Genomic DNA, 21,378 nt, shown 5'->3' on the forward strand with positions numbered 1-21,378 from the left:
GCTCTTGAGGCTCTTCGTAAATGTTTCACCACTCTGCAGGGTGTGCACGAGTGGGACTGCGAGGCCGTTTATCTCTCCAAAGACAGCAGAGTTCTTACAGCTTGAGGGGAAATCAGTAAGCAACACCACTGATGAGAAGATACTTGTGTGTGCGTGCTAGTACACAAAAATATATGTGGGTTTGTGCACTCCACTTCAGCTGTTCAGGCACTGCGGTCAGAGGTTGAGTACTCACACCACCTAGTGATGCATTGAGGACTTGTATCATTCTGCCTTCAGAGGAAAAGGCAGAGATGAAAAGGCATATTTACACCTGTAGACTCATCACCCATTCAAACTTCACACAACAAAGGAAAGATGAGAGAGGACATCAAAAAGGAGTTGCAAAGAGTAAGAAAGATAATTTTTGCTGCAGTAAATCTTGCAATAAAAACCATAGAAACAAGAAAACGGGTTATGAAAAAGTAAAGCAGCATGTGCTCAGGGGAGAGGAAAGGCTGGAAAAAAAAAAAAAAAAAAAAAAAAAAGTCGAGCTAGAGAAAAACATGTCGAGAGACGGAGGGAGATGAAAGGATGGATGCTGGGGAAGCCGCATCATTTAGTTGTAGTTCTCCCCTTAAGGCTGTGCAGCTTAACCAAGCTCTTTTGATTGGCAGGTGGGAAACGTTAATCTGGTGTTCTGCATCCTTTTTTCTCCTCATTCTCCCCACTGCCCTCACTCGTATTCTCTCAGTGGAGGACAATCTTGTAAACCTATAGGAAGCGCTGTTTTTCCTCCGAGTGTTTACCCTCATCCACCTCCTTGCTACCGCTCTGCCTTTGTCTTCCTACAACTGAAGAACCATCACGTATAATGTGTAGAGGCAGATGAAAGGCAGAGGTTCCTGTGATCTTAATAACTGCACAAACACCTCAGTCTAATCATATACATGCATGTGGTGCGACCAGGCATAATTACATGTCATTGGTGCACCGTTCAACAAACGTGTTACCCAACAATTCCTGGCTTTTCAGATTTAAAGCCTGCATTTGTCCCCCGCTTGTTGTATTGCAGTTAACACAGCTGTCGCCTGTGTGGAATCAGTGTTGCCAGATAGCATTTCACTACATGACCCAGGCTCCCCGAGCTATTTGTAAGTTTGTCTCTCAGCTAGCAACTGCAACAAGAATCTTTTGTTTCCATTATGCAGCAGTCAGTTAAGTTGAGGGGCCGTGTCCACAAACTCACTGCTGAATGTGTACACCATCCCTGGCTGTGGACTCGCGCTCCATCCCAGCCACTTTGTCAGGGATGAGAAAGAAACAGGGATTGCTTGCACGCATGCATGTAAAGAAAGGATTCCGGTTGTTCAAACAGTTCAAGGAAGAAAACACATAGGGGAGTGTACTGAAAGTAGCAACTGTTTTTTTTTTTTCTTTTTGAGATACAACTTTTTACATGTAACCAAAGACAATGTCCTTGAAACGGGTACAAATATTCTTTTTTCCTCTTCCTGCAATTTGTTTTTTTCAAATGACAACTCAGAAATATTGTATAAAATAAAAATATCAGCTTCAGGGAAAAAAGTAGTCTACTCATTTTTAAATGTCCATTAACCACTATATACAGGAGTATTTACATTCTAAAATTCCATTCAGACCAGAGTTTTGCAAAGTAATTAACAGTAAACACAGTTTCAACCATGTTAACTGCAGCCCTACAAACCAGATAAAACTAATCTGCTTATACAGGTATGGCTGTCATTCAAATCAGTGATAAGTACATGTGAGCAGTACAAGACAAGAGTTTTGAAGGATCATCTGCATCATCATTACAGGTAAAATGACACCATAAAAGAATAAATTAATGGGAGCTTAATGAAGGTTGTCTAATGCATACACATCATGACACCATGAGAGTAAAAACATGAAGCTACAAGTGGCTGGACATACAGAAACCATCAGGAAATTACCCCATGCCAATTAACATGAGAATAAAAAGCATTTCTTATTTTATTAAATGCAAGTTGTTGAAATTTTGCACGTTCAAGCCGAAACCATATTAAGCAAATTCTGTAACATACATGTAATCATGTCCAACCACTGAGCTGTGTCACATGGGATACATTTTAATGAATCATGGTGTGGAACTTGAGACACAAATGGCATCTCACTAGGCATTTACAAAGAAGGAGAAAGCATTAAATTAAATACATTTAAAAAAAAAAAAAAAAAAAAAAAAAAAAAAAACTTCATTACAAATTCAAAAAGGAAGCACAACCATCAATTTTATGAGTAATTCATCACATCTGTTATACCTGTGAGTTTCAATGCATACTGTAATTACATACTCTTGAATTAATTGGACTTTAAATAAGCTAAAAAGTATAAAGTATAAAATATGACCAAAATGATAATGGGTGAGAAGGAAAATCTAAAATTCACAATAGCGTGTCATTTCCAAGTGCCATTATAAGTCAAATAAAGGACATGCTATCAAAGTCGGTATGTCACACAGTCCTGATTTCTTTCAAAGTATTTCATTCAATTAGTGTGGGGAAAAAAATGCCCTCAAGGAAAAAAGAAAAATCTAAAAACATAAGAAAACTCGCACAGATTGCAGAATGAGACCATAAAAATCAAAGATTAAAAAAAAAAAAAAAAAAACACTCTCCTTCCCTTAAACATTCAAACCAACTACAACAATTTAGGTAAATGAAAGTATGCATACAAAATCATTCCACACCAGTTTACACGTAGAGACATCATTCTAACATCCATGAAACTGATTGTTTTTCATGCTAATCAAGGATTTCACCCATTGATTTGATGTGGATGAGTAAAGATTAAAATGCAATGATCCATAAAATTTGATTCAGAGGTTCACACTCCAGCTAAGCTACCAGGAATCGAGAGCAGGCAGTGGGACAGGAGACTTCACCTCAGTGGCCTGTGACTTTTGGGACATTTTAAGAAGAGGTCTTCTTTGAGTCCGTCTTCAAGTCTGACATTCCAAACATTACAGTGTTTTTAAACTTTAGCCTAGCCCCTGGCTGATTCCCAGTAACCCGAGGATGAATCTTCTGACTTTGAATGTGGCGTTAAGTTGAGTGGAACGGAAGAAATCTGCATGTCTGTCAGCTAGCAGGGCTTTGGTTCAGGCTGTGCTCCAGAGAGGGGGGTTTATCTGTAACAATTCAGAGTGATCACAGCATTTGGTGATCTGGTGAAGTCAAAGCAATGCTGCCGAGTCTCCAATGACCTTGTGTGGCTCCTGTTGGGTAGGGGGCACCAGTATATTCTGGGATCCTTTTAAACGTGCAGACTGAGAGTTCCCCGTCTGGCTGTCTGTTAACAGTGCTCCAGGTAGTCAATGACCCGTGAGATGGACTTCTGTCCTGTGGTGCCCATCGCACACTGTGTGCAGAGACAGAATAAGAAAAAACAATAAGAAGAGTGTGAGTTTGCTAATGTGTACTACTGTACTTGTGGGGTCTTGAGGCACAGTGAGGGTCTTTGGAGGATGTTTGAGCTTCTGTTCACTTGAAAAGGCAATATTTATGAAACAGATGTTTCCAGTCTTCAGCTCTGACAGAATGTGTCACTTTCAAAGCTGCTGGAAAATGCACATCTGTGACTGTTTAACTGTTCAGCTTAATATTAATGCTCAACTTATTTTTAAATGATCCTTCGTATTACTACTTGAATTATGCTGCTTGGATACACACTAATCATTTTTAATCGATAACAATTTATTGGTCACATTTCGTATTATAATGGCACATTACCGCCACAAAAGCTCTATGAAAGCTAAGTGCCACTAGATGCTGGGCAAGTGCTTTTAGACTGGATAAGCAGCTATTGAGATATTTGAAATGAGCCAAAAGTTAGATAGCCTTTTCATATATTGGTTTTACAGGAATTACAGACATTATGCATTCCTCAATCTCTGCGTCAATGAAATAAACAGAAATAAAAGCTTCCATTTTCATCTAAAGTCTAGGGTTTACTCAGAAAGGAGCTGAATGAAGGTGCAGAGAAAAACAAGCTCAAACCCTGCAATTATATTCTTAACTAAAAAGGAAATGTGGAATTACTGGCCCTCAAAAATGTTTATTTGATCCAGGCCACAGTGAGTCCAATTAAAAGGGACTTTGGTAACTTCAATATAATATGCCTGGAGCTAGGATTGCATCAACATTTGTGGGTGCTTACAAGAAGTACCTCTGATGTCAGCGTGAAAATGATGGCTTATTTTTTGGTTTGGAAATCGAATGAACTTGTCACTATAGCACTACACTATGATTTCATTCTAATGTATAGGACTGCTGAGGTCAGAAAGTCCGTCTTGGCAGTCATACTCACAGTGAGGTTCATGAAACTCAAGAACTTCTTCAGCATTTCTGTCATGATGGAGAAATCCCCTTTAGGGAGATGCTCTCTTACAGTAGTTGCATTTGTCTGAGAGGGACAGAAAGGTAGGTGAGCAAAGACACGAATATGTTTGACGAGGAAAAATAATCTTAAAAATCATATATACACGTCTGATATTCTCACCTGGCTTCCCTGGCAGAGGCAGCCCAGTAGCAGAGCAGTGTACGAGGCAACAATACTGTCCTCCATATGCTTGCCTGCATGCTGCAGAGCTACAGCAAACACAAGGGAGAAAGAAAAAGATGCGCAATTACAGATACCTATTCTTTTGGAGAAGAGGGTTTCAACTCTCATGGTGAGAGTAGGTTGGCTGGAAACATCCCTGTGAGAAGGACTTTGTGGCTGTAATTCACTGCTCAGTTACCCAACAGGTAATGCGGCTAAAACATTCAGGGGGAAGTCACTAATAGTGCCATTAAGTCGTAATTGTTTTACTGTGATTATTGGTGGCCACATTCAATGGAACAGCAAAAAGGTAAAGCACTGGATTGCATTTCACAACTTGTGATTCAACCATATGAACAACATAGCTATGCAGTATATGAGGTGTATACTGTGAACACACTAATGGTGTGCATTCACTGGTTGCAATGGAGTGATTCATTTTTATGTTTCCTATACAACATAAAACAGCTAAATTGCAGAGAAATACCGTGGGCATTAGGGCTGCAACTAATGATTATTTTCATAATAGAATAATCTGCCGATTACCTTCTCGATTCATCATTTGGTCTTTACAACATCAGAAAATGATTGGGAAAAAAAAGCCTGTTGAGAAACTGGAACTTTTGATAATTGAATTTCCAATCATCACTAATTGATTAGTCAACTAATCACTTCAGCTCTAGTGGATATATACTGTATAATGCAGTTTGGTGGAAGAGAAAGAAACCCCACCCTGCTGTCTCCAAATTCTTTCTCCTTAATTAGTTGAGAAGCAAAAAAGGTTAAGGCCATATAGTAATCATTACTGCAACATTAACCACATGTATCTAGATTATGATTTTAGCTGCAGCTAAAAACAGCTCCTCTCACACACGCACAACTTCAGACACAAAATGTCTACCTTTATTTAGATCCAACTCTTCATCCTCCTCCTCTTTCTTCTCCTCCTCTTTCTTTTCAGTTTGGCTGTCGTTGGTTTCGGCTGCCACCCACTGGATCTCTCCCGATGTCTCCTGCCACTCTCCGCTTTGGTCCAGTGCCGGCTTGGGCGCCTCACTGATGAGATCGTCAGTCTTAGCCTCAGCCAGGATGGCAGCGCGCTCCCTCTCCAGGAAGAGCTGCGATGTAGAGAGAAATAAACAAACAAACAGTGTGAACTCCAAACACAAACTTTTTAAATTGGAGCCAAGTAACTATTTACTAATTTAAAAAGGGAATAAAGGGATAGCAGTTAAGCGTGCATTTTTTCAAGGCTATGTCAGAAAGCAACTAGGAATGCCAAAAACGTACTTGACAGTGAAATGTAATTTTAAAGTAAATCACTACTTTGATCTCAAAGGTCCCTTTTTAGAAAACCTAACTCGTCAGTTGGGAAGGGAGCTGGTTAAGGCAATATCAATGAAGCAAAACATTTTTATCTTGGATTTCAAATCCACAAATGAGTGTGCATCGATTTGCTTATTACAGTGTTTAGGCTGTAAAATGTATGCAACTTCAGACTTTATTTAAAATGCAGTCAACAGTACAGCTTATGGTTGTGTAGTAGGGCATGTAGCACAGAGGGGAATTTTGAAACAATGACACAGCAATATAGTATCATCCATATTTATTACAGTATCAGAGTAATGTTTCAACTCTCAACTGTCTCCCTGAGAAAACATGTGAAACACTGTCTCACCTGTTCATACAATACAAAGTTGTCTTTGAACAGTAAATACATTGATTATTCCTCAAGACTGCTCATCACTGTTTCTGCGCACATCCTTACTTCAAAAGAAATGATGAAGAAAAACCCTGTAGCCCAGACAAAAAGAAACACAATGGCTGTTAAAATATGTATTAATGAGTCCTGGCACAACTCCTACCTGCACCAGTGCAGCCAAAGCACCAGAGGCCTTGGGTCTGACAGCTCCGTCTCCCTGAGTCTCAGCTGTGCTTGGCGGTGCCGACGCTGCCGCTGTGTCAGATTGGGTTTGGTCAGCAGGCTGCATCAGGCTGTCTTCCAGACAGGTGTCATCGATGGTGTACTCCATGTCCACCAGACAGTGGCGGTTTCTGGAGCTATACTCCACAAGGTTAATTAGCAGACCCAGACCCTGGTATACACAGCAAAATACACTTATAAGACACGCGGCCATACGGGCACAGACGTACATAGAGCAAACACGGGTTGGTAGAATATCTTTTTAACAATTATGTGGCGTTGTTTGGTTCAAGAGCGCCTTACCAGTACTCGCACGTCAAAGCGCTGCTCGTGGGGGATGTAGCGTGGAACTCGGAGAACGCAATTCAGAGCAGTTACGGTCAGCTGTTCCTGCTCACCTGTCTTAGTGCTTCCCCACTCTGCAGATAAAAATAATAAATTATTAACCACAGCTCAAAACTAGTCAATATCCTACTAAGCAACTGAAGCCTGACAAAATATAAAGTAGTAAGTGAGAATACCATTGTCGTGGGTAAGGTTGAGCAGCACTCCTATGATGGCCCTCATGCAGTCCTCCACAGCCTTGCCCACGTTACTGAAGCTGCAGTGGGGCAGCGCTGCACCCGACAATGACAGAGAGCTGTTGTTTAACGCCCTGCTGTATCGCTGAATCATATCCTCGCAGTACCGCAAAGCTCTGTTGAAAGGAAGAACCAAGTTAATTGGCAGAAATTAGGCCCATTTTGAAGAAAACAAGCATAAGGGTGAAGGACAGAGAAGGAAGAGATGAACATAAACAGATGATTTTTAAAACTCAGATTCCCTTTATATGGACAACCCTAAATGGAATTGTGGGTCCACCAATACAGAAATAAAGACCCATTTTTTGTCAGATCCAAATTTGCTGATAAATCTTTATTGGCTCACATGCTAACAATTACAGTAATCAGGGAGATAGTTATGCAATTGTCTATTACTGTAAGGTTTGAGCTTTAATACTTATTCCTTTACTTCAATAAAGGTGAACATGTTTTTATTAAAAAGAGCCATAACACCTCCGAGGACAATGTGAAACAGAGACAAAAGTACAAAGGTAAACTGATGGTATTTTAGTCAGTGTCTCAGCATGTGTCTGTGTCCAGTCAATAATAGCTCCAAGCTGTATCGGGTGCTCACCTGGCAGAGGAGACAATGAGTTGTGAGTCTTTGTAGGCAATCAAGTAACCCTGGTTTTCTGGGTTCTGCACTGTCACCTGTTGGCCGAAGATGAAAGAAATAAAATCAATAGGAGGGGAAAACTACATTGAACGGCTTGAAAAAGAGACAAACAGAAAATGAGGGGAAACAACTTTGTTTGGTTCGGACCTTTGATCATTCATCAATCATTTCATGTGAAAGAGTTGATAAGAAACTGTTGCCATCCACCTTACAGTACTCAATTACTCTTGTCCTTGAGTGTCACTCTTGTATGACTTTGGTAAAAAAGGAAACGCAACTTAACAGAGCAGTACTTACACTTTCAAGTACTCTCAGACACCTCTCAGCCCCCCATAAAGACGCTACAAGGTTCTCCTTGTCATCCTCTTGGCTCAGGTTCTGCACACACTCTTTAACTGGGGTACCACAAAACACAAAAGGCACATTACACATCCTGACAAACACATGAAAGTCAACAGCTGTGAAACTTGAACTTGGAAAGCAAATTGTATACACAAGTACAAGTGCTCACCTACGTACAATGCATCCTACACGCCTACCTTTGTCTACAATATGGTCCAAACCGCCCAGTAGTCGCAGTTCTTCTTTGAACCAATCCCCGGCTCTCTTGGAGGTTAGAGAGAGCAATGTCTCCATGGCAAGGTGGCCCGTCTACACAGAAAAAAAAACATGTCAAATCTGAAATATCCCGCATATACTTTAATTTGGCATGAAACATTTTTCCTACTGGGAAAACTAAACATTTGACAGTGTAATGAGGACATGAGCACATTTATTGATAACTACGCTATATGATAACACACAACCCACCGTGATGTTTTCCAAGTCGAGGTGCTTGTTGTGCACGGTCTCGCACAGCTTCCTGATCTTCTCCTTGACTTTTTCCACCTCCTTTGCAGTGAGCTGATCCTGGTGAGCAGAGTAGTCCTGGTCCAGTTCTAGCAGCTTGATCATAAGCTCAAGACAGGCTCTGTCCAGATCCATGTTAAGACGATCCCGACTCAGAATGTACATCAGAGACGCCGTGCACAGACCAAGGTTCTGATAGAATGGTAGAGAAAGGCTATTACAAAAGTGGTGTAGAGCAAACATACGTATATGTCTATATTTGAACACCCTGGACCAGCTGGAAAATTCTCAATACCTGTCCACTATCAGTACAGCATTCTCTAAATTAGGAAACTTAGCTTCAAACACTTGTGTTTGTGTCGCTGCAACAGAGAAAAGTCTTAAGTATGCAGAAATACTGCACACTAAAAAAGGTTACACTTCAAGGATAACTAAAACTGTACAGAAAACCTCAATGATTTTATTTGAATTTAATAAGTTATGAATTTTAAATAGCTGCAGCATGTAGACATTCAACACTGAACACCCTCTTCATTAGCAAATATCGCAGAGGTGTTGATCAAGATACTAAAACAAAATTCACTCTTCAGTTTAAATGTAACATTTGTATAGTGTAAAGCTGCTGCTCTGTAACATGCAGATCACACTGCCATTGCTTGTTACTAAGGCTTGAGACAATTTAGCAACAATGTTGACTGTACAAACTAACAATGCATGTCTTGTCAGAAAAAAACATCTGGCTATGCTATACATTGAAGAATGGAGTATACAGTGTATATATGAAACAATGACTTGTGCATTTTTAAGATACAACAAAAAGAAAAATAACTACATTAAAATCTGCATTAGTTTCGGAAATAAAATGATTTGTACTTGTTGAATCAGATGAGTCAGTCTATTTCTCGTCTAACCCTGACACCAGCACCAGCTAAGGTTCATGGTTCAAACTCCCATAAAAACACAATGATTATAAACTTTGGAACTGAAACTTAAGAGAATATATTTACAAATTACTAAGTAAACAACTATTATTTAAAAGTGGCAAAACATATTACCATTTGTCACTAGTTAAAGAAAAAAAAATGTTTTGAGAGAGATTACAATGTGAAATTGAAAAAGCAGGTGACAGAAAAAGAGTTTTACTGACCGGGTGTTGTGGAGCATCACTGAGCATTTTGAAGACCTGTGCCACTTTCCCTCTGGCCCGCAGGTGCATCCTGAAACCAGGCATGGCACACCGTGTGGCCAGGCTGATTATACTGCAGTGAGACAGGAATAGAAACACAATCAAGGTGGTCTTTCCTGAGTGGATTTTGTTTTCACAACAAATCATACCTGCAAATTCAGAAGGGCTGAAAAAGGTGACATCATTTTACAACAACTTCGAATGCAGCACAAGGCTGGCGAGGCGAATTTCAAGTGAACGCAACATCTGTGTTTTTCAGACAACGGCAGCTATAGACTGTTGTTGGAATCCTCTCCAGTGAAATACAGACACACTTCACCGTTTAGCCGTCAGCATTTTAACCGTGTTTACTCAAGCTGCTAGCTAACGGTAGGCTAACGTTACCATGCAGCAATGTTTCAATTTCCTCGAACGTCCGTTTCTGGAGCATTAGAGAGAAGCGCAGGCATTTAAGTGGAATTTAAATAAGGCACAGATACCAGAGTTGCTGTTCGGCCCGGTAGGTAACGGTCGTTAAAGCACGGGCTTAATTAGCACCGGTCTCGGGTCTTGGACCCCCCCCAAAAAATAAAAACTCTTCGGATCTACACGATTCACATGGATGAGAATTTCCCATTCAAAACGGCGATTTTCGCCGAAAAGCGACAAGTTTGCAGGTATGCCAAATGTAGCCATGTGATCTATCAAGACTACAGAAAAACAAGCTTAATCTCAATCTCAGCATATTACCCCAACATGGTGGAAATAAAAGTGAGACGCATAAACAGAAGAGGGCAGAGAGCAAAGCTAAATATAGGTAGACATACTACCTCTATAGGGCTAATTATTTTTGTGTTAATTTATAAAAAAATAATTTAAAAAAACCCCGTTAAAATAGAGAAAGGGTGGATGAATGTAGTGGATGATTCGTCATTAAGAAGTGCAAAAACACGGTATATTGCACGTGAACAAGACATTTGAGTAAAAAAATAAATAAAAAAAAACACTTTACATTTTCTGTGGTCTCTTTAAACATATTTAATTTGTATCTCTTCCTCCGGATGCTCTTGGTTAGAATATTTATCAGTTTTGTTTTATTTAAGAATCAAATTTCAAAAGCTTTGATCAACTAAAGCAGCTGTTCCTGTAATTGCTTTATGAATAGGCTAGGCTAACACTAGGTGATATGAACAAACATTAGGTGACAGGAGCTTGTACCATTCAATCAACTTGTGTGAGGTACTTGGTACCCATACAAATCAGTACCATCAGAATGCCACTACAAAATAAATATGTCGGAGCATCTAAGTGCTCCTCTGTAGAACTGCAAAGAAAGGGCAGCACTAAGTGTTTATTCCACTTACCTAAGGCATCTTGTGTTGAGTGGCTGACTGCTCTTCAGCCCTGTCTCCAAGTACTCAAAATCATCTGTGAACTCTTGATTCTCTCCAAACTCCACTACGTCATTGAAGTGCTTCACATGCTGCACCACCGTGTACAGCTGGTGGAAGGGGAATGGGGTTAATGACAGGTATTGGGGAGGAGTGCATCTGTCCAGAGTCACAATCAAAGTTTGCACAAACACAGTGAGAGAATTGCTCTCATTGTTAAAGTCCCCACTATTGGTTCCATTACCAGCAATAGCTGACTGTGCTAATACCCATCATCAATAATAGCTCAGCCTGTGGAGTCGGGGCTGTTCAGCAGTTGACTCTATGGGCCCTATCTTTCACCCGGCGCAGAGCAGCGCAAAACCCGACGCAAGTGTCTTTGCTATTTTAGGACTGTGAATTCTTGACGTATTGCTATCTTAGGGGCAGCGGGAAGTGATCGCGCCACTGACCAACAAAAACCTGGCCTAAAGTCAATAGCGCAGCATTTCATTGTTATTTTAACAGCGCATTATTAAAATGTGCCTAGACTCGTCAACAGCGCAAGCCTAGGCGCACACACAGGGATGTGCAGCAGCACACAAACATGCAAAAGATTAAAAATGAAAATATTACAATGTGAAATAGTATTATGCTATGATCTGCTCGCACGCTTTCACTTCTCGCAGATCAGTTTCTTCTCTCCTTCCTGCTCAGCAAATCCGCCATCATAATAGCAATGCGCCAAGGTACAAATGCGCCTAGCATTTATAGAAAATGGGAGATGACACTGATTGGATTATTGCATGTTACGCCCAAAACACAACTATGATTAATTAAGCCACAAAGTATAACACTTTTGAACCATGTGCCCGGCACACTGACCCTTTTATCCGCCATCAAACTAGCAAAAGTGGATTTGGACACGCCCTAAACGCAACTACGCCATGCGCTTCATACCGTGCGCTTAGATCGTTAAAATAGGGCCCCATATGTTTACCAGTATTAACAGTCATGCTGTGTGTGTGTGCACTGTAGGGCAGTTTAAATTAAACAGCTACAGTCCTCGTAGCTACCTCCAATCTACAAAGCTTAGACAAGATCAAGTCATTTATCGGTCACAGGTCAGGGCACGAGAGTATAAGGTCAGTCTCTAATAACCAAGCTATGTATAATGTATAAATAGGTTTGTGTCCACGCAGATTCAGGGAACGTAGGCAGCTGCATGATAACGGAATGTTTTGTTTCAGGACTTTTAGATTTCGGTGAAAACAGGGTAAAGGGGCCTGACACACTGTAGCATACTTCCCAGAGAGAGATAGGCTCAACTATGACTTTGGGTTAAGCATCTATCTTTACGGCGCCTGCAATATCTTTGTTTACCTTAAAAGGCTTAGCTAAACTTCACGCTTTCAGCATGAGCTTAAATGCACCTACAGGAAGACAGGAACGTCAGAAGATGGGATGGCACCCAAATTGTACTGTGTGATCCTAATTTCTCCTCAATTGAGTGTCTATTAAATGCTTCTGTGTAATTTATCAAGGTCTCCCAAATATTCTTTAAGTATGTGAAATGAGTTGTGCTGCTTGAGCTTTTCCATAACAAGAGAGATTAAATTCTTAGCTACATGCTACAAATGTAGTAAAAACTGAACACAAATAAGCATTATGCTGCAAAAGGCACTGCTCAGTGTGCTCCGGACTCACCTCCTTGTGCTCCTTTCTGCATTTGAGCGCAGTGACAATATCCTGGTTGAGTCGCGTGGGGAGAGTCTCTGACTTAATGACTTTGGGCGGCGGTGGAGGGGCTTTGAACAAGCCATCATCTTTATGAGAGTTGCTGTCCTTGCTGCTGCACGATAAAACAGCCTGAGGAAGAAAAGAGGCGGAGAAATGGGGCTCATACCAAAGTAACAAAATCTGTTTAACGACATGTCCGCAAGATTTACCATAGCCGAATAGTCTGTTAAGCACACAAGTCTTTAATAAGTGTTGTTAACAGATGTCAGATGAGGTAGTGCTTAGTTAAAAACTACTTCAAATAAATCACAGTTGCCAGCTTAGACTGTCTCTGAACAAACGTGTATTTCCACGGGGGAAATTTAACACAGAATATACAAATAAACCCAGGTTCACTCGTCTGGGAAAATAACTATGTGAACAGAAAGACTGATTAGAGCAATTAACTGTTGACTACTAAGAGACCAATAAACAATATCCTGGGTTGTGGACAGTAAGGAATGGGAAATTCTGTAAATAAATGGTATTAGTTATTCATATTTGTTTAAAATAATACCCTGTAATATTATTTTTTTGTAATTTGTGTCAAAATGAATTAATTTAATCATTTCAAATGAGAACTTTAAACATCACAAACTTACCCTTTTCACACACTGTAAAATAATAGCTAAACTCAATAGCAATAACCAGTCAAGAGAGCGATTTCTTACCGGAGCAGTTTGAGATCGAGAAAGTGGAGGCACAGGGATCTCTTCAGGCTCCGGTTGATTCCAGTGGCGAGCGTTGTACACAGCTTTAGCAGGGGACTGGAAACCAGTAAGAATTTAAGAATTGGTTAGTTATCTAAACAGACAAAGCATAACACCTTTATGTTACCATTATGTTAGTGGACCATAAGCACTGCCACCCATACATGAACAAAGATGATGTGGAAACACTTTCATGTTAATTAACCATTCCAGCCCAAAGCTTAAGACGTCATTGTGAATTAGCACAACTCAACACAAACACTGCATGCTGCAATCAGGACAATGGATTGAGACAACAGCAGCCTCTGAATGGAGCACAACAGTCCGAAAACATTCCCTAAAAATGACAGATTGTGCGACTCAATTATATATTGCAAAGACAACACTGAGAATAGATTTTTGTCGATGATGTAGAAGCAGTAAACACAAAGAATTAGGAAGACAGACCACAAATAACCCAAAGCTACGGCAAAACATGATCTAGATAAGCAGAGCAAATATGGGCATTACAGAAAATATCACAAATCAAAGCTGGTTTATTCTGATATAGCAGATGAGCCTGATCAAAGAGGTAATATTCAAACCCCCTTCGCACTGGAAGACCACATACGTTGTGTGCTACTGAACACACAATTAACCCATTCATGCGAGACTGCTGTCACAAGTTAATCGCTGGGCATCTCCATTCAGAGCCTCGAGTCTGCAACTCTAGTTCTAGCACACATTACAGCTGAACTCATAAAATTAGATAAAGATTAGATAAAACGACAACCAAATAAATTTAGGTTTCAGTTTAGCTTATTTCCCGCCCCCTTGCTAAATTTTTCTCTAATGCTCTCCTCTCTCATATTATCTCAGTCTATTTTAGACAAGCTGGGTATTCTGCTATGTAAATGTAATTTAAACATCTATAGCATTAAAAGAAATGCCTGTCCAAAGCCAAGCAGTGTCAGACCCAAAGATCAACCCTGGCCAGGAGGTAAGTCATGAAGGCCGGTTAGATGACAAAGTTACTTTTGATTAAAAGCAGGCAGAGAAAGACAGATATTTCTAAACATGCTCATATACCTTTTTGGGTCCACTGAAGATCTTTTTGAGTCCACTGCCAATGTCCTTGGATTTGTCACCTGGCTTCCCTGAGCGTCCTTTCTGCCCCTCAGCGACGCCAGGACTGGAGTCATCAGAGAAGTCAAAAGCATCTGTTGGATAAACCAGATTGTTGATGGCGAGAAACGAGCATCAAAGTATGAAGGGACTGATGCTTTATCAATTATTTTGATTTAAGTTTTGGGGGAAAAGTTCATGTTTTAGAAGCTCCTCGTCAGGCTACAAATATCTTAATCACGAGATCACCAAAACTGCACAGAGGTTAATTAAAAGTAGTCTATATTCACGACGTTCCACTTCCGGGATTGCTCAGGTGCCGCCGGAAATTCTGCCGAATGTCCGTTACCTTGGGCTGCATTTGTGTTGTAATTTCATTACGTCCAGACAGCTAGCTAGACTAACTGTCCAATCTGAGTTTTCTGGTGCACGATTAAAACAACCTCTAAAACGTACACATGTTCCACCTAAACAAGTTCCTCTCCCGAGGCTATTTTGCAGCGGCACTGTGGCTCCGTCCGGCGCTTAGCGTTGCCCAAGACAATTGTGACTGTTTTAAAGAAATGCCAATAAACCAGAGCAATATATCTATAAATTAAGAATCAGCTCACCTGTATTGCTGCTGGCCTGGCTGTCCTGAGAGTCACTTGTATGAGGGCTGTCCACACCGGAGCTCAGAGCAGCTAAGGCTGCAGCCGCCTTCTTGGCCTTTTTCTCTTTGGTCTGAGAGCTCTCCTCATCGCTGTCACTCTCGCTCAGGTCGTCAAAGCCAAAGTACTTGATCTTGTAGCTACTCTTGCCTGCCATGCCACCTTCTGGACCCTCCTCACCCCCCTGGTCCTCTTTGTCCTCAAAGCCAAAAAACTCTAGTTTGGTCTCAGTCTTGGTTTTCTTGGTCTTTGTCTGGGTGGGTCTAAACCTGTGACGATACAGTGAGAGGATTTGTTTCATGTTTGTTTGTATTGCTTTTTACTGAGGATGTGGGAAAGAGAGGGAAACTGGAGCAGGACAAAGCAAAACAAAAAATTAAAAAGCACCCATTGAAGCTGAACAAAAAGAAAACAACTATGAACAACAATACAAAGTACAACTCAATGAAGAGAAAACGTCTTAAAGTTGGACAACTGTTTATAGCGAAGACACCACAATGTAACCATTCAGAAACCACTTAAACATGATGCATACTATAACAATAGCCCACATACACTAATGGCAGTGTCTCCAAAGAGCTGACATAGACAGTTAAATTGAAAATAATTGTTTTCTACTTAATATAATTTAAGTCAATTCAGTCATGGTGGGTAATGTGACATTGTATGCAATGACATCAATATTAAAATCTAGATGTACAGAGTATCTTTTTGCTATCCTCTGCAATTCTGAGTTTTGTTTTAGACTTAGGTATTAGCCATAGGACTTAACTAATGAATCACTATTGTTGACCAATTTTCTCTCTGTGCTATATCCAATCTGGAATAGGTCTACTCCTTCCCTGTAATATTTCAAACTGATCCACCTAACAAAAACATTGTGTACAGCTTTCAGACTTGCGTGACAATGAAGTACAATACAAAAGTGATGTTCATTATTAGTGGCTAACTCATTTTACTTTGTATGCAAGGTACTATAAAATGTAATACTACAAAATCCTTTTATTTATGGAAGCTGATAAATATCACAACATTACTTAAATAACTAATTAATTTAATTAAACTAAGAAAATTGGGATGTTTTTGTCGATATCTCCAAAATTAAGAAAGATACCTAGCCTAGAAATCTAGACACACCCTAGTAGCAGCAAATGTAATTTGCAGCCAGGGTCAATCTAGCAACTCTCCGTTGGCTTGCGAGCTGGAAAAATCAAATTCTGGTCAGGCCAATCACATCGTGTATAGAGTTGGTGGGCGGGCTTGATATAAGGACGGCAGAGTTGCGACGGTTCCACTCTGGAAGACTTGGAGTTAAGCACTGAAGTCATTCTTAAAAAACGAAAATGTGTTCGGCGTTTTGCCGACCGGATACGGCAAAAGTTTAATCTATCAACTAGCGTTGCTCTGGTTGGCTATGAGTGCAGAGGGAATTTGAAAGACAACCGTTTATCCCGCCCCTCAGATTGAGCCCTGCCAATGGGGAGTTCCCAGACCCAACATCTTGATGTGGTAAAAGATACCAACTTTGAAGACAACTTTTTTTAGTAATGTTCTTCACAACGGAGATTGTTAAAGGTCCCATGGCATGAAAATTTCCCTTTATGAGGTTTTTCAACATTAATATGCGTTCTCCCAGCCTGTCTATGGTCCCCCAGTGGCTAGAAATGGCGATAGGTGTAAACCGAGCCCTGGGTATCCTGCTCAGCCTTTGAGAAAATGAAAGCTCAGATGGGCCAATCTGGAATCTTGCTACTTATTAGGTCACAAGGAGCAAGGTTACCTTCCCTTTCTCTGCTTTGCCCGCCCAGAGAATTTGGCCCACCCATGAGAGAGAGACATCATGGCTTTCAAACGAGCAAAGTGGCAGTTGGTCAAGGCCACACCCCCACCCTCCACGTTGCCCCCCTCCCCTCTCCTCCTCAATAGCTACAGACACAGATATGGCACATACTAAGGAAGCTCATTGTGGGACTGGCTCTAGTGGCTGTAATTCTGCACCAAGGCTGAATTTTGACCACTAAGGACCTTTAAGACACACAGAAATTTAAATGACTTACCTGGTAGGTTTGGGGGGAGGAGCGTCTGACTTCTTCTTCATCTGGCCTGCATCTCCAAGGTCAGCAGGGACAGCTGGCGTGACCAGTTCATCAATGCCTCGCTCAATTGAGTCCTGGATGGTGACATTGCACACCGACAGACAGGAAGGGTGCAGAACAGTGTAGTCCCGTACCCTCCCGCCGCCCCTGCCTACAGGCTTGGCTGCCGTTTTAGCATTGGCAGCCGTACTACTTGCGCTAGCAGAAAGGACACTGTTGGGTTTATCTTGGGCACTCGCTGCTTCAGTGGGTTTGTTGCTGTCGTTTTCCGCTGGTTCAGAGGATGTTTTGTTTTGTCTGGTGGGTCGCTGGTATTTCTTGCAGTTTGAGGCTCTTAGGGTAAATGGGGAAGGGGGGATGTTGTCCACTTGTTCTGGTGGAGGCTCTGAGGCAGGCTCCAGCTCAGCACCTTTCATTTCTTCTAAAGGCAGTTCATCATAACAGGAAGAGGTTTGGAAGTCTCTGCTACCACCTGGTGCATCAGTGAAAAGTTTAAGGGAGGTGACTATATTCGGAGAGGAGATGGGCCTCTTTGGCGCTGAGAGGTTCTGATCATTAGAAGACACTGTGTCTGACAAAGGTGCCTTGCATGCAGGTTTCTGGTTGCTATCTGATGTACTTTTGTACCAGGTCTGGTTGTTTTTAACAACCCTCTCTTCAGATGTTTGCTTGGCTGTGAATGGAGAAGACAATTACAAATGGTTATATGAAAACACAGACATTGCCACAAAATGGACAGCAGACACTATCAAACAGGTGGAGATAAATAATGGCATGACAGGTCGGCTACAGATAGTAAATTAACTATCAAGACAATCAGGGGCAATGTTGGGTATATTAGTCTAGTTTATATGTTATTGATTACTTACTTGTGAACGTGGCTGTTGAGCTTGCAGAGCCCTGTGCGGAAGTAACAACAGTGGCTGTCCCACCTCCCTGCACTGCGGTCGACTTTGTAACAGCCCCTTCATTGACTTTCGACTGGGACACGTGAGAGGTTACAGTCTTGGACTCATCATCGCTGTCAAACCCAAATGGGTCTCCATCACTGTCGCTGTCACTGTCCTCAAGCCTGGGCCTCTTGGAAAGCTCAGAAACTTCAGGTTTTAAAATAGGCCTCTTGCCCCCCAACTGAGCCTTGTAAGTGGTCTCCCCCCATTTGGTGGTCAGTGTTGGCTTTTTATTGTTGAAGACCTCATCAAATTTCGAATTGGCCTCCCCTCCCTTGCGGTTGTATGTTTTACCAAATCTGGATGTCATGTCGGTTGCTTTATGTTACATATTCCCTGTGAACAGAAGCAGAGAAAATAAAACACGCAGCATTGTACAACGTTTAAGAACAAGCATTCATTCACGATCACACTGGCAAGGTTGGATTAATTACCTTGGCTTGTTCTGGTTGATAGAACACCAAGTTAAATGACTAACGATAGCTCGCTAGCTCAAAATGCAAAGCTTGCATAGAAAGCTGCATTCAAGTGGTGTCGAAATAAATTATCGAAAAAAAATAGTTCCAGACTGGGAGAATTTACGTGAATGCTCCCTGAAATCGGAACAACTCAGAAAGTCGGCGAAATGTCTCAAACACTTTTTTTTTTTTTTTTTTTTTAAATCAATCTTTATTCTGTACATCTATGAGTCTACAATTACGAAACAACCAGGGAGAATTGTCTTATACACGACTTTCCGAGTTGGCGTCATAGTACGCAGCAACATAAATGTTGGGAATGGTTAAGACACTTCACATATTGCACATAGCTACGTTTGTTCACATCACATATTTGTAATATAGTATCAGGTTGTAACCGTGAGTTGCTGTCCACGTAGAGTGGCCTAGTGTGTGTTATTTATAAGCATTAACCATGATAACAAGTCTGGTAACGTTAAATCAATATTTTAGTGGTTTTAGGGAATGTACTGGTGCAGCAACAAGTCTGGGACAAGATCCCTATTATAAAGATTCAAAGTGAAATATATCATGTAAACCGCTAACGTTATTGTTTGATCGCTCTGAGCAATAAAACAACAAATAACACACCGAACTCGAAAGAACGACTTTCCAAATTGGGAAAAGGGACCATCCGAGGAGCACGTGAATGCAGCATAATAACATTATCGATTGCATGTGCAATACGATTATCAAATGGATTAACTTTAGTAAAACTTTGAATTAATTGCATTACCTAATGTCACAGTGACAGGGCAGTAAATATAACGTACGTCTGTTAACTCTAGCTAGGCCTGCTCTGCTTGTAAAGTTGCTATAAAGTTAGCCATTAGCTTCGGCACTGCTAAACTATGCTAACGTTAGTCCCCTGTTTACATTTCACACTTCTGCATTAAATGTGTAAAATGTTGTGTTTTAAATATGATCAAGTCCTTTCACTTACACATTTCAATACAGATATTAAGGTTTAAACATCGTTGTGAGTACAAAAGAATAGCAACAAACACTGTTACCTTTCAACTCCGGCGACTAGCTAAACGTCCGCTTGTGTTTTAGCCAGCCGGTTGGGCCTGATTTCCCACTCGCGCACGAATCAAGCGGGTAAAGTCCGTTTACTGCAGTAGAAACAACACTAGAAACACATCTCCAACCCCCAAGAGCAATGTTCGTTACCAAAGAAAAGCGGGCAAAACGCACCCGTAGCTAGTATTGTCTAAATATAGTGGATAATCCGGACTTTTTGCATTTGGTAGTGCTACTGACGGCCATTAAAATATCCCCTCCCTCTTCGTTCCTTGGCAAGACCCCTCGGTAGTGCGCCGCAAGAAGGGAAATGGCCAATCAGCGGCAGGCAGGTTCTCTTGTGCTTTGAGACGCTGTCAGCAAACTTGACTCTGATTGGTTAAAAAGTGAAACCATAATAAATGATAGGGGGCGCTGGAGGTCCACATTAGTTGATTTAAACTTGAAGACGTGCCAAGGAGAAACGGTACAATGATGGAATCAGATTATCTAAATTAAGCAATTTCCAGATAATTCATGGAAATCCTTTAGTTTAAAATGATTTTAATATTCTTTAAACTATGCACGGTTTAAAATATAAGGGACCTACATTTTGGATTTATAGGCATATTTCTTAATATTTACTTAGTCATTCTATTCACATGTAACCAGGGCATATAATTCCATTTTATATATTCATTTTTTATGTGATCTTGTGTGCTCACATTTCTATTAACCTCCATTGTATTGGGAGTAGGCTGATACTGATATCTCAAAACCATAGGCAATTTAAACTGAGCAGAACTGAGCATGGCTAGATACCACTAGACTTACTATCTGAAAATCATAGACTGTAAAAGGAGAAAATACACTGTTGTTGTTTTTTTCAGTAATTTAAGTGAATCAAACCTTTAAACGCCAAATGGTTGAATTGGTCTGGAAAAGGGAAAAAAAAAACTACTTTGGGTTACTCAAGCTATTTCATGCTCAAGTCACTTTAATCGCATCACTAAGTGATTCTGTTTATTGATTGCCCTATCAAAAACACAATAGAACATTTAAAATATATTTTAAGCATAGGCTACTACTTTAATATAATCAATCAATAAAATAAAATAAAGCATATCTTATAGAATCAATAGAAAAACAATTCTATACAGCCAAATTTGATCATTGTGCTTACTGGACTGAATGTTCAAACACCTGCAGCATGCTGGAAACAGAAAGCATATAGATCACAAACACTGGCACTGGTCTGGGGCGCAGATGGTGTCAAATAAATGAATAGTGTGTTATAAACAGCTCAGGTCTGCAGGGCAAAGTGGTCCCAAATTACTCAGCCTAGACAGACATCTCTTTCAAAGCATGAAAGTCCTTAAAGAGATGCGATATGGGGTCAGCTCTATGGAAATGACTGGTCTCGGTTCAGAGAAAGAATCATACTAATATCCCATGGGGGGCATTTGAAATTCTCCATCTCACCCAA

The 21,378-nt window shown here is 40.7% G+C and overlaps 1 protein-coding gene across 1 annotated transcript; it reads right to left on the reverse strand.

The window, feature by feature from the left end:
* Nucleotides 1–1,383: 1,383 nt before the first annotated feature.
* wapla (WAPL cohesin release factor a) lies at nt 1,384–20,206 on the reverse strand. Its single transcript, XM_028604011.1, has 20 exons — nt 19,904–20,206; nt 18,313–18,729; nt 17,405–18,116; nt 15,309–15,616; nt 14,662–14,792; nt 13,555–13,650; nt 12,812–12,973; nt 11,099–11,235; nt 9,717–9,828; nt 8,531–8,761; nt 8,260–8,371; nt 8,018–8,115; nt 7,679–7,755; nt 7,024–7,199; nt 6,806–6,921; nt 6,444–6,674; nt 5,480–5,696; nt 4,537–4,625; nt 4,345–4,440; nt 1,384–3,396 (listed from the first exon to the last, which is right to left on the reverse strand). The coding sequence occupies exons 2-20, from the start codon at nt 18,701–18,703 to the stop codon at nt 3,331–3,333; spliced, it is 3,558 nt and encodes a 1,185-aa protein (XP_028459812.1). The 5' UTR covers nt 18,704–18,729; nt 19,904–20,206; the 3' UTR covers nt 1,384–3,330.
* Nucleotides 20,207–21,378: the final 1,172 nt, after the last annotated feature.

This window comes from Perca flavescens, chromosome 17 (genome assembly GCF_004354835.1).
Source record: "Perca flavescens isolate YP-PL-M2 chromosome 17, PFLA_1.0, whole genome shotgun sequence".
Taxonomy (NCBI): Eukaryota; Metazoa; Chordata; class Actinopteri; order Perciformes; family Percidae; genus Perca; species Perca flavescens.

Bases quoted from the DNA above. Each gene is read 5' to 3' on its own strand.
- wapla (XM_028604011.1), bottom strand. From the start codon at position 18,703: ATGACATCCAGATTTGGTAAAACATACAACCGCAAGGGAGGGGAGGCC. The intron at 8,116-8,259 runs GTAGGCGTGTAG...GTGGTACCCCAG, and splicing joins GGACCATATTGTAGACAAAG to TTAAAGAGTGTGTGCAGAAC. The intron at 3,397-4,344 runs GTGAGTATGACT...CTCTGCACACAG, and splicing joins TGAGTTTCATGAACCTCACT to TGTGCGATGGGCACCACAGG.